The 12,851-nt window shown below is 38.3% G+C and overlaps 1 protein-coding gene across 1 annotated transcript in view; it reads right to left on the bottom strand.

Annotated features, from left to right (window-relative positions):
- NME7 (NME/NM23 family member 7) overlaps window positions 1-12,851 on the bottom strand; it is a 71,893-nt gene that overhangs the window by 37,127 nt on the left and 21,915 nt on the right. The window contains exons 8-9 of the mRNA XM_075714738.1: window positions 1,974-2,038; window positions 1,070-1,138 (exon numbers count right to left, since the gene is read on the bottom strand). Coding sequence (XP_075570853.1) covers window positions 1,070-1,138; window positions 1,974-2,038 — 134 coding nt within the window. The remainder of the gene's footprint in view (window positions 1-1,069; window positions 1,139-1,973; window positions 2,039-12,851) is intronic.

The following is a 12,851-nucleotide window of genomic DNA, read 5'->3' as shown; positions in this document are numbered from 1 at the left end:
GTTTCTCTAGTAGACTCCCAGTTACAGCTAAATCAAATTCTCTTTAGCAAATAGTTTATTAATCAAATAACATGGCTTGTGGTCAACCAAAACCATTCCTGGACCTGGATCAAGCTCAAAGATTTTTGATTAACAAAGTGGATTCTGAGATGACCCAAAATAAACTCCATCCTTTTTCCCCCATTTTCTATTCTGGCTACAGTAGGAAATAGAAAGCAAAACAGCACAAAAACTAATCAACAGTACATAAAATCCCATGCAGGAGATACCAACAAAGCTAAAATTTTGGGGAATTGTTCAACTTTCTCTTTTCACAGAGAAATGCTTTATATACAATGTCAAGCCTTTATCTGACAAGGGGTAACCAGAAGACACAGGAGTGCAGTTTTTGAAAAGGATTTCTAGATGCCAAGTATCTTCTGTGCTGAGTTATTTTGGAATGATAAATAAAATTCAGATCGAAACAGACGGTTCTGAGTCACAGATATAAGAGGTCATATTCTTTCTTCAATATCGTATTTTGCAACACACTTCTTCCTATTTGGCCTGCACTAACAATATCTATTGCTGTTCCCATATGTGCCTTCTCTGGGTCCCTTTACCATCATGATTAGCTTTCCCACGTTTTCCTGTTTCACAGATATCCTCAGTGCACAGAGATATTAATTTCATTTCATTTCAACTGAGTACATCCAGCACATATGGCTTGCAGGACAGAGCCCTAGATTCTCACTTTTCTTCAAATTCCATCTAAAACATATCTTCTTTATTGACTTACCCTGTTTAAATGTCACTTTCCCTTCTGAGTAACTCTCCAATTAAGTTACATAACTAAAATTTGCAACTTATTGTGGGGTCAGAAACTGTACAAAAGAGCTGCAGAAGATGGTAGAGAATTTCCAGTTTGGTTCAAAGAGACTTTTGCAGTAGCACAGGATTCTTCAGGCCCTGAAATACTGGTCAGATATTACCATATTTGAATTCTGCCACGTATCTGCAAGTCTGCCTGTCCGATTTTCCTTTGGCCCTTGTCAAAAATGGTGTTATCAGAGGAGACTCTTATGCTTACCATGTATTCAGCAACGACACCTTTGTAAATCTCATAAAATTCTTCCACATTTGCACGCTCCATGTTGAACTAAGAAAACAAAAATGTTAGCCAGTCTGCCTTAAACAACAAGAACAACAACAACAAAAAAATAGACAGAAACCCCTTCTTAACCAGCAAACATACAGAATACCCTTTTAAGTTTTACTAGGTAAAAGGAATGGCTTTACAGCTGCAATATGAAGTTTGTCAACAACTTAGGCAATGACGCCACAGGCATATATGGGAACATAGCGTTGGCTGATGCCTCAAAGACATGCAAGAGAATCTGTTTGTTGCATAGTAAAGGAAAGGGGCTATTCTTCATTTGTAGTGAGGATTTGAGTCATAGAGGGATTTCAGATCTTGAGACTTTCGCAAGAATCAAAGGACAGGACTTACAGAACTACTCTTGGGAACAATCCCTGTGCCAACTTCCTTTAACTGCTGACAGTGATCAGTGTCAAAATCCTTTAAGTATCTTTAAAAACCTTCTCCTAAATTCATACTAAATATATATTAGAAAAAATTGAAGAATGATATTAACAATCATTTCTCTAATCTTAGCTAGTACATTTTGTGAAGATAGCTCAAATTGCTCCAGAAGAGACAGATATCATTATCCCCCTCCTAACTATAGGGAAACTGAGATATACAGAAGTAAAGTGTCTTGGCTCAAGGTCACCCAGCAATGAGAAACAGATCAGCTGATCAATCAAATAGTAAAACACAAATATCACAAGGACAGTGCTGATCCCAAAACATTGCGACACAGGCTGCACAAGGGTTTTGTATTGCAGGAAAATACCTGTGCATTGCTGCGAGGTGTACACAGCACTTCTCCAACTTCTGTTTATCAGAAAAACATACACTAAAGGAAACCTACCATCTGCAAAGCTGAGATCTGAAATCCTTCATTGATGATGGCTTTTATAATCTTTCCAGCTAGCCCTGAAGAAACACACAAAAGACAGTATTCAATTTTAAAATGCAGAATTTACAACTAGAAGGTATTTATGCCAATATACCACTTATTTTCAAACCAAAAAAACAGTGTTTGTGCAATGCTGTGAGAGGAAGCAGACAGCAGAGCTGAGTTCACATACTCTATGTTCTATCTAAAGTGATATGTTGATGATTTCAAACAACTAAATTCCATGCAGCTGTTGAAAAGAATCTCTACCAAAAAAAGGTAATTACTGAAGCCCTTGCTTTTCTTAGATCAACTGCAAAACACCCAGTTGCTTCAAGATCAAGATTTGTATTTTTAATTAAGTTCCACTGGCAATACTGATGCTTAAACAGTAATCAATTCAGGGTACAGGCTGCCTATTTTGCTGGTTTTATACAGTGGTCACCAGAGCGGGGGTCCTACTTTAAGCTAGAAACAATGCAGGATGATAATAAATATTCCCAATAAAACAGCATAAAAGTTCATGTCTTCTATGGGAAAAACATATTAGTGCAAAATAACCTACTGCTTCTAAGTTTATAACTCACAAATATGTTATTGCTCGTCATACTGCTTGCCTATTCTCTCCAGAATGCATCCTCGCAGACTGAATGACATTGTAAAACAAAACATTAAACTTTGGAGAACAAGAACCACTGATTTTCCACTGAATGTGTATTTTAAATTTGCCTGTGTTTACAAGATCAGGCCATTTGAAAGACTATGCCAGCCAAGCACAGTACTCTGTGTGAGTGAATTTCACAGAATCACCATTTTTATAGAATGTAAATGCCTGTCCTCTAGGACAATTAGTGAGAAACTACACATTTCTGGACATTTATTCAGAGCTGAATTAATCATAGAAGAATACCCTGTAATGAATGACAACAGCAGGATTTGACTCCTGGTCATTAAATCCTTTTATTAACTAGTTTTTAAATTGCAGGATTTTTTAGCACTGCATAAATTTACTAGATGAGAATAAAACACATCTGGTATCTAGGTTCTAGCATGCTTAAGACCTAAGTTGTACACAGTCTGCTAATACCTGTGGCATAGGATTGGTGAGCTTCCTACCACATTAAAAGGTCAGTGGAAGCTCTGAGTAAATAAGATGGATAGTTGGAGGGATTTCAAAAATTGTATTTACAAATGAAAATGAAAAAAGCTGTCCCTGAAGTATCCCCCACCATATTTTCACATTAAGGTTTATGTAGAAAAACCTTCCACATATAAAACAGTGTATACTACTTCAAAAAAATCTTCAAAGTACTAAAGAGAAAACCTGAGATTTTGGTACATACGCAGTCCACGCAGCTCCTTGAGCTTACAGAATGTAGAAACAAGCGGAGGCAGGTGCAGTTCCTGCCATGCCACTATACTGTTACACCATGGCTCACTAGCACTGATAAAGGTTTCCTTGTAACACTCCTGTGAAACCAGGAAAATATATTTCCCCTTTCTTTCAGGGTGAAAAAAAAACCAACTGCAGCAGCAAAATGAAGGTTCTTGGACAGGTGTGCCCAAGGTCTTGCCCAGGTTTGCAAGACCATGTCGGAGAGAGAAACCAGACCTCTTGTTTCTTTTTGTCCACACTGCTGGAAAGGCTGAGCAACTCAGATGCTTCCATGCACAGGTTCCAGAGAGGTAGCCAGCCTATAGCCTTGACTTCAGAGATGAATGGCCAGTTTATAAAGAGAAAGTGACTGGCTGGGGATCATTCAGGAAATAAATATATAAATAAATAATCTGTGAGAGAGCATAAACATTTCCTCATTCTCAGTTTTCAGAGCCAATACTCCAGCCAACAGCCACTGCTTCACAAGAAACAAAGAGGGAAGAAAGTGCAGTGGCAGACAAATGGCAACCACCACTTGCAGGGACAAGGCTGCCTTGGTGTAAGAAAGCTGCTTTGCATGACAGATCTCGATTTTACACTTATAGAATCATCAGTCAAGAATGGGCCACTCACATAGGCCTTCACAGCTGGGAAGAATCTAATTAAAATATTCATCAGGTATCAAGGTTCTGGGGTACTATAAAGATCTGCTTTTCACAGAACTTTAGTCCTTGGCAGTTTTACAAGCTGTAAGCAAAATCTACATTTTAGAGAAACAAAGGGGGACTCAAATAGTCAGCTTTCTGGGTTGTTTCTCTACTGAAGTCATTAAGATTTTTCTTCTCTGTAGACAGAAGACAGGCTCCTTTAATGATAGAAATCAAAGTAGAAATGTATTTTGCATAAAGGTCTTTAATACAAGGTTCACTTAACAATTAACTGTGATAAACCTATCAAGATTTTCCTCTACATTGTATTCCTGAGTACACTCTCACTCATCAGAGCGACAGAGCACCTTGTTGCTCCAGACAGATTGCCTACAACTGCAACACCCAAAAGGCTTAACGAAAGGAATTATTGTCACCGTCGTCACAGATAGACACCAAAAAAATTCAAAGTGCCTTGAGGCAAAGGCATGAGATTTCATTTATGTTTGCAAAGTGGGATGTTAGCTCCACTTCCCAAATATGGGAATTGAGGCACAGGAGGATAAGCGAGTTGCCAGTGGCAGTGCAGATTCTACAAATCCAGTGACTTGGCCTCCCTTGTCCCCATTTGGGCAATACACTTATCACTTCTCCTAGGGTCACTTTCCTTTCAAATTCTACCTGGACCAAAATAGAAACAAAAAGCATACAGGTAATCCCCAAGCAACAGAAGAGTGGAAGCTCAAGGCTCAGCTTGGGATCTTTCAGGCTTTCAGCCAGTTGCATGACTGAATTGGGACGTGTCCTCTCCTTTGCGGGCAGATAAGGTTGAGGAAAAGAAGAACTAATTAGACAGAGTGCCATTTCAGCAGCTTTCAACAATTTGTTTTCAACTTTAAAATCCAGATCTGTAGTGAAAAAACAACTTTTTAAGAACCCTTCAACCAGGGCCAGTGCATGTTTAAAATATGATTACAGTAAGAACCCAAATCAAAGCTGCAGATTAGGCACCAGTTATGATGAATTTTCAGTCACAAAGCACAAAAGAATCACAAGCATTACTAAAACACAACCGGGGGAATTTAGTACTAATCCTAACAAATATGAGGGGTGGGGGGGGGGGGGGGGCAACGCACATGCTTTATGTCTCCTAGGCAGCATTATATTACTACACACCTAATATAGGACAGATAATCCTCCAACATTTTTTAATCAGATAAAATGATAAGGCACCAAGACCACATCAGTTACATTGATCTACAATTTGTTGCATTACAACACACAATATTTGAAAATTGTACTTCATTAAGAAGCAGAAAGTAGCAGGGAAGACATCAGACTGAAAAATGTTACAACTTTTTGCAGAACATGGATTGGAATAAAATAAAACAGTTCATGAAAGTAATTTTTAATCTAACAGCACTTTAATTAATGGGATGTAACAGCTATGTTACTGGGACCTGCCAGTCCCAGCACACTACGAACCACCAGCCCTACGACTAGAGATGTTACATTCTCTTCTCTTTGTTCTTGGCCTGTTTCCTGATTTAACCATTCCACTGTCAAAAGCTTATTAGGCAAGACAGCACACTGCCTTCAAAGCACGTCAAAAACTAGTTTCCTCAACTCAACCTCTATACGTCATTTTTTTAATACCCTTCCAATAATTAAAAATAATTCCTCTGGAACAACAACAGGTTTTTGACAGGAATACACAAACTGCTGTGATCAGAGCAATGATCCACCTAATCCAATAACATATTTCTAGAAGTAACTGGTACCAGATGCTTAAAGTAGCACTAACTATAAGTAGCAATTTCATTTCATGTCTATTTTTGACATTTTAAAAATGCAATTTTGCTTCACAGTATAATGAAATTATCTGATTCCTTATTGCCAAGTGTCCTGTCTCAAAACTCCAGAGAATCACGATCAGGCTTGACTCCAAGCAAAGTCCTTTTTTTAATTCCAAAAGAGGAGAAAGTGGGACTCAGAGCTGGGCCCTCCTGCGATGTATTTCAGTTGACATTCTCACTAATCTTTCTTTCAGACATTGCAGAACACTGTGCAGTAGGAAGCTGACAGATGTCCTTCTCAAAAAGTGCACTTATTCCATCAGTTGATCAACCTATCCCCTGAAGAACAAGGTTTAACTATCTCTTCTCTTAGAGAAGAGAGTTTTTTCCACTTAGAAATAATGCAATGCTAGGCATTCTTACTATGCAATATAATTACACCATTTCTAGACTCTCCAAAAGTTTGGCCATAGTGATAATATGCAGCTATTGATCTCCCAGCCTCACTGTGTACTGTATGAAAAAGGATATCCAGTCACTTCTGTATTTGCACTCGAACACAAAGAGAGTCACAGAGGGCCAGAGGGTCTCCTGAGTGACACATACTGGGCCAACAGAGAGGAAAAGGGGAGCTCAAAAGCTACCCAGCCTAACCATGAGGGGGAAAAAAAAGACAAGTGGATGCAGACAGAAGATAAAGAGAAACATGTGAGGAAATGAAGAATATTGTTCATAGTGACAGAATCCAAGATTTTCCATCATTCCTCTCTAGGCATTGTAATAAAGAAGAACCTTAAGGAGTTTGAAGGGCAGCTTTACAGATATTTATGAAGAACTCTATCAACACTGCAGCACTGGTGAAAATCTTTACAAACAATATTAATTTGAAAATACTAAAAGGGTGAAGACAAAAGATATCACCACTGCTTTACTGGAGAACAGAAGTCAGCATTTTACTAGTACAAGAAAAATTATGCATACAGACAGTAAATCTTAGGGGACCTTGAAACCAAAACAGCTGAGTGTTTGATGTGACTGAGAACAGGAACCAATAGAAGATTCAAAGGGGGTAGAAGGTTCAAAGGCTTAATCCCAGCTGCAACTTTCTGAACCGCTATGAACAAAGCAAGACCACACTTGTGAATGCCAGACAGGGCATTAAGACACAAAATGATGAAAACCTGCAGGGAGAAAAAAAAAAAAAAAACAACTGTTCTGGGAGTTGTTGCATGGGAACAGATGGGAAGAGTCACACTTAAAATTCGGACACAAAAACCCGTACAGAAATTCAAGTCAAAGATCACAGCCAGACTACAGAAAGTATGCAGCAATCTGGCTGTGCAGTGTGTGCCATTTGAGAAAAGAATTTGAGGAAGAAAGAAAGATTAAGAAGGAAAGATTAATACCTCCGCAGCAGTTATGCTGAACTCAAACTGATGGCCGTATGTTTAAAGAAAAGACAGAAAAGCTTAGGTTTGTGTCTTTCATTGTTCTTATGTTAAGAGAAAGCTTAAAAAGAAATGTCCAGTTTGTTTTACTTCTTTCTTTCGAGTTGTTCATTATCTTGTACTCCTTTAGCACATCCACTCTGACTTTTATTCACTTGAAAAGAATATGGTCCATCACTCTGGCCAGGAGAATGTTTCTATGGCTATAATGATTTTCATTTACTTTTGCTTATTTCTTGAGTGTGAACAAAACTAAACATGATATTTTAGTTAGGGCTGTGCCGCTGCATTATATGATGGCATTCAGTATTACAATTGAAACCATTTGTACGCTTACTCATATTTCTTTCTTTTTTCTGGTTATCCCTACTGAACACTGTGCATGGGACTTTTCATGAATGGTTACAGTTACAGAGAGGAAATGGTTAAAATTATGTCTTGTGGTGTGCATTGGCCCATAATTACAAACAATAATTTTAATCTACTATTGCACTGTCAATTAACTTAACTCTGGAAGGTAAAATCCTCAGGAGACCCCCTATAATCTGCTCCAGCCTTTACTAATTTTATGTTCCACTTCCTGTGGAAGGTTTGCCAACTCACTGTCCTAGATCAATAGTAAATATACTGTATGTGCTATCATTTATTTTTGACTTGGCAAAAGACTATCACATATTCCTACATTCCGTGTCTTGGCTCTTTTCAGACCCAATACCTTGCCTTTCTCCTTATGCTCTGATTTGCAAAGGGCAGTAAGAGAAGAGACTTCAAGATATTTATCTTTTGCTCCAAGGTACAGTAAAGTTAGACTATGCATGGCTGCATTTTTTAAATTTGTCTAAAATGTTCTAAAAAAATTCTGGTAACAAAGGTTCCATTACATCCCCAGATATCAGGCCTATGATATACTTTGAAGTTTTTCTTAATGATTAGATTAAATCTTCTTTCATCTAAGTTAGTAACTATGCACATATTGTCCAAATTTACATATAGAAAGCTGTATACCCCTTTCTTCTCCATCTCAGGTTAAATAAATGAAACCCTTCAAGTTTTCATTGCTAAAACTCTTATTCTTTTTGCTTTCAGTTGATTATGTTATTTTTGAAACAGAGCTCCCAGAAACTGGATATGGTACACAAGTTGGGTTCTTACCAGCACTGAGCAGAACTAGTTACTGAAAAAAAAAAAAAAAACCCTTAAACAATGTGTGTCCAACATTGTGAACACTGATTGTGCTTATGATATATCACTATTCCAACCATTTCTCTACAGACTTTTCACTGATATCCTGCCAGTTCTTTTCTATTTTATTTGTGCATTTATTTTCCCTGCTCCATGGTAGTGCTATGCAGCTTATATTCAGTTTCATCTTCTCAACGTTGCATCATTTCTGCAGTTCATTAGGAATGTCTGAATTCTAATCACATCCTCCAAAACTGTAGTAGGTGCTTGGTACCATCCTCAAACACTACAAGCATGCTCTGTCCTTCCCCATCCGAGTCATTAATGACAATATTGACAAGAACTGGCCCAAGGATGGGTGACAAGATTGCACTTGTAAAGCCCTTTTCATCTGATGAGCTCATGTCCAGTCCAATATTCAGGAAAAGATTTAAACCTGTGCTGCACAGATCTAAACATACAAATTACTTCACTACAGGAAAATTTTGGCTTCCTAACAGCAAGGGACTTTGACGAAGGCACTGATATTCAAGTGAATTAGACTATCTGGCTCTGGTTTACCTTCCTTTATGGAAAGCATACTTAAGAGAATTCACAGATCAGCAAAGCATATTTTCCTTCAAAAAAGGCATGCAGGTAAATGTCCATCATACCATCACTACATAAGTGGTTTAAATGAAATTATAGACTCTTGATTCATCGGTTTCCTTGGTATGAAAGAAGTTTCATTAGCCTGAAATTCCCCAGACCACTCTTAGAATTAACTTTTCTCTAACCCTTTAAGAATGAAAATCCCAAAATGCAGTAATAAAACACTCATCCCTGATGTCTTTTTTTCTTTATGTTAACACGATCGTCCCTGCACAGAGATGATTTTCAGCAACAGGAGCACTACTAATATAAGTTTACTGAACACTACTGGGAAACACTCTCTTTCCAGTAGTAGGAGGATACTTATAAGCTACACTAAGGATTGGCTGTGCCATTTGATCTGTTATTTCCTCTCTGAAGTATACCTCCTCCTCTTCCTTCCAGTCTCAAACTGTCAGAAAGTATTTCCAGATTCAGTTCATCTCCCCCTCTACCTTAATCAATTCAAATGTAAAATATATTTTTCATACTTCAAAAAAATAAATGTCGCTTCCCCACTAGCCACTGAAAACCAGAGTCGAAGCTGGGAAGCCAATGCCAAGCTGCTAAAACTTTATGCAGGAAATAATCAAGAGACAACATAGGCTTGGTCTAAAAAACAAAGATCCCAAGCAAGGAATATCCATCATTACAACTACAGCAAAGAATTTAAAACATAGATGGAAGTGGATGGACTACTGTTCTCATGGAAGCTACATTTTTTTCTAAAAAACGGTGATAAAGTGGTAAAGTAGGTTGCTTTTATTTTAATCACTTTTTCCCAGCTTCTCTAAAAAGAACAAAAAACAACCAACCAAACAAAAAACCCCAGCACCACCAGACATCTCCAAACACTTCAACACCCTATATATAATATATCCAAGGAAAACATAAGAAACAAAGTGCACTTAATTTTGCATAAATACATCTTCTGCCCGGGCAAATCTTCTGCAAAAAAATGCCTGCATCTGAAAGTGTAGTGTTTTACTACATAGTTTTCACATGATTGCAGCACCAAGATTGCCATATTGCATGTGGGAATATCCAGAGGTCACATCTCAAACGATCCACTGTACTACTTTGAAGCATCTGCAAAGATTTGTGTTTATCTGACTTTTTTCTTTCCATTTCCAAATTCTATCTTCAAATAGTTCCTTCCAGACTTCTAACTGTTAAGTGTATCAAGACTATCACTGATTCCCCTTTGTACTCAACCTTGTAGACAAGATACAAAGAAAAGTTCTGCCTATGATGAGGTAAAGTCCATAGCATCTGCACTTCACCTTTCTATTATGAATACTTTTCACAGACAGAAGACATACATTCAGATTACTTATGAGAAAATTGCTTTCCTTATTTTTTCTCAAGTATGAGAAAACAGCTTTCTGAAAACCTTGTTCTACTTCTAAGCTTCCTGAAAATCAAAACGAATTACTCAAACATATGTCTAAAAACCCAGAGGAAAAAAAAAATTCCAGTTTGTTTACAGTTTTTAAAAATCTTATCTAATGCATACAAATAATCATGATAAAAAGCAATGATATAGATACCTAGTCCTGAGAACGATGACAAATTTGCACCTCTTCTATCCCATCTTCTTTTTCTCTTCTGCTTCATTTCCTTTCCTAACTACATACCTGTAACTATTCTTAGCACACTATAGAGGTCAATTGGACATTTCACAGTGATGCCTTCTTTCTTTCAAAGAGCAACAAGTACATTGCATGTCAGAAACAGCTCTTCAGTTGTTTGCAGTCAGACATATAATCTACTAAAATGCTGGATTTTAGTCCTCCTCTCCCCACTCTCTCCTGTAAAGTAACTTCATTTGACATCCTACACAAGTAAATCGTGTTTCTGTACCTGCTTGAGACTGAACTACTGTCCTTGGTATCCTTTTTGCCAAAGTTAGGTTTGTCTCTGGAGCAAGGAACTACTCTCTCAATTAAAGTTTTTCTAAGCCTTCGCATAAATAAGGAAATATGATTCTTATGGTTACCCTGTCACACAGCATTTTGTTGATCAGTATAAAGGTCTATGAATTTCTAAAGCAGTCCAGTAGGTTAAGATAGGAGCACTCTCTAAGATTTATCATCCACTCAGAACAGGTCTAAACTCACATTTCCACAGAATATCTCTTCCACTTGGGAAGAACCCACTCCCACTCCTTTTGTTTTCTATGAGACTTAAATTTTAGTTCAAGAATAATGTGGAAGACAGCATTGTAATCTACTATTATTTTTTTATTACAAAAGAGGGACAAGGGTTTAACTTACCAGCAATGTTAGAACAAAATCTCAAGCTCAACACTTACTAGGAGAACAAACCTGTCTGGGTAGCCAGTCTCACAAGCCCTCAAGGCCATAGAGGCTTCCTTACCTCTAGGCAGGCCTTTCAGTTTGCACCAGGCCCAATGAATTCCTAACTAGCAGTTTTGCTTTTCAAGTTCATGGCACAGTTCTAGCCCCAAATTTGTTTTTGACAAAACTCTGACTTTAGGAGAACCCATGTCTTGGTTTGGAAGTGCAGAAAAGGAGGGCAGGATTTCATCCCTCAAGCTCTGAGCTGTAACCTAAGTATGAAATGTGAAATATAACAAACTTCTGACCTCAGTCTTTATAGCCTGATTATCACTACTTTCATCATTTTTTCCCTGCTTGTTTTTCAAAAGAATTAAGTAAAAGCCACATCAAAGAAACTTTAAACCAGTCATGAAATACCAAATTCTAATTCTAATTCCTACAGCAAACATGTCTAAACTGTTACACATAAATACATTAAAGTTAATCCCACCCAGTGATCTACAAGGTACTATTTCTGCTGACAAAACAGTTGAGTCATAACTGTCCTCAGGGCATTAAACTGAAGTTCATCCATTTTGGTGCATTTACAATTTCGGCTTCTGAGCAATACTGCTAGTACCTCCAGATCTAATAACATGAGGGGAATTACAGAAAGAGAATGTCTAAATGATTACAACTGTGACCTCGTATCTGAATTACCAGAAACTCCAAGCACAAGAAGCAAGTGGGTTACAGAACACAGATCCACACTAAAACTCTTTAATTATTAAAAAAATTAAGCCCTACAATCCTCATCAACACACTGAGGAGCTATGCTTACTAGTTACCATCCTCCTCGACTGAAAACTGGTCTCAGGAGAAGAGAAGGAGGAGGCTAAAAGACACTCAAAAGCATGGCAGATTCTAGAGGGGTCAAACCACATCGTATCTCCCCAACACGCCCCTGGTCAAAACAAGTCTGCGTGGAGTAGCATCAGGTTGCTTTTGCATTCTTTCAGCTCCCAATAAAGAGGAGTTGTATTGCTCTTGCAAACCCTCTTCAGAGTTAAAATACAACCACTTCAGCACTGCCAACTTGCCAGCCAGCCAGGAAAGTGCTTCATCTCCACCGGGAGGAGCCGCTAGAGAATGAGCTAAAGCTGTCTAGTCCAGAGCACTGGGCCTTCAACAGCCTTCTCAGCTGTTTTCCCACCTCTGATCCTCCACAGAAGACATTATGCTGACACCAGACTGGCAAAATAGCTATTGCCCTACCTCTTGAAGAGGTGCATATGATACACGTTCCTAGATGGCTGGCAATACCACCCCTCCAGCATTACCAGCACCCTTGACAGCTGAAGTTAAACTTCACGTAACTCCCCTGACACCCTTTATCAGGCCCCAGGGTTCCTCTGCAGCCTGGCAGACGCTTTCAGTACTCTCGCTTACAGGACTTATCACGTGTGCGAGTGCTGCGCCAGGTCCTGC

The sequence above is a fragment of the Pelecanus crispus genome, chromosome 1 (assembly GCF_030463565.1).
Source record: "Pelecanus crispus isolate bPelCri1 chromosome 1, bPelCri1.pri, whole genome shotgun sequence".
In the NCBI taxonomy this organism is placed as follows: Eukaryota; Metazoa; Chordata; class Aves; order Pelecaniformes; family Pelecanidae; genus Pelecanus; species Pelecanus crispus.
Note: the sequence above shows the minus strand (reverse complement) of the source record. Positions and strands in the feature narration are given on the sequence as shown.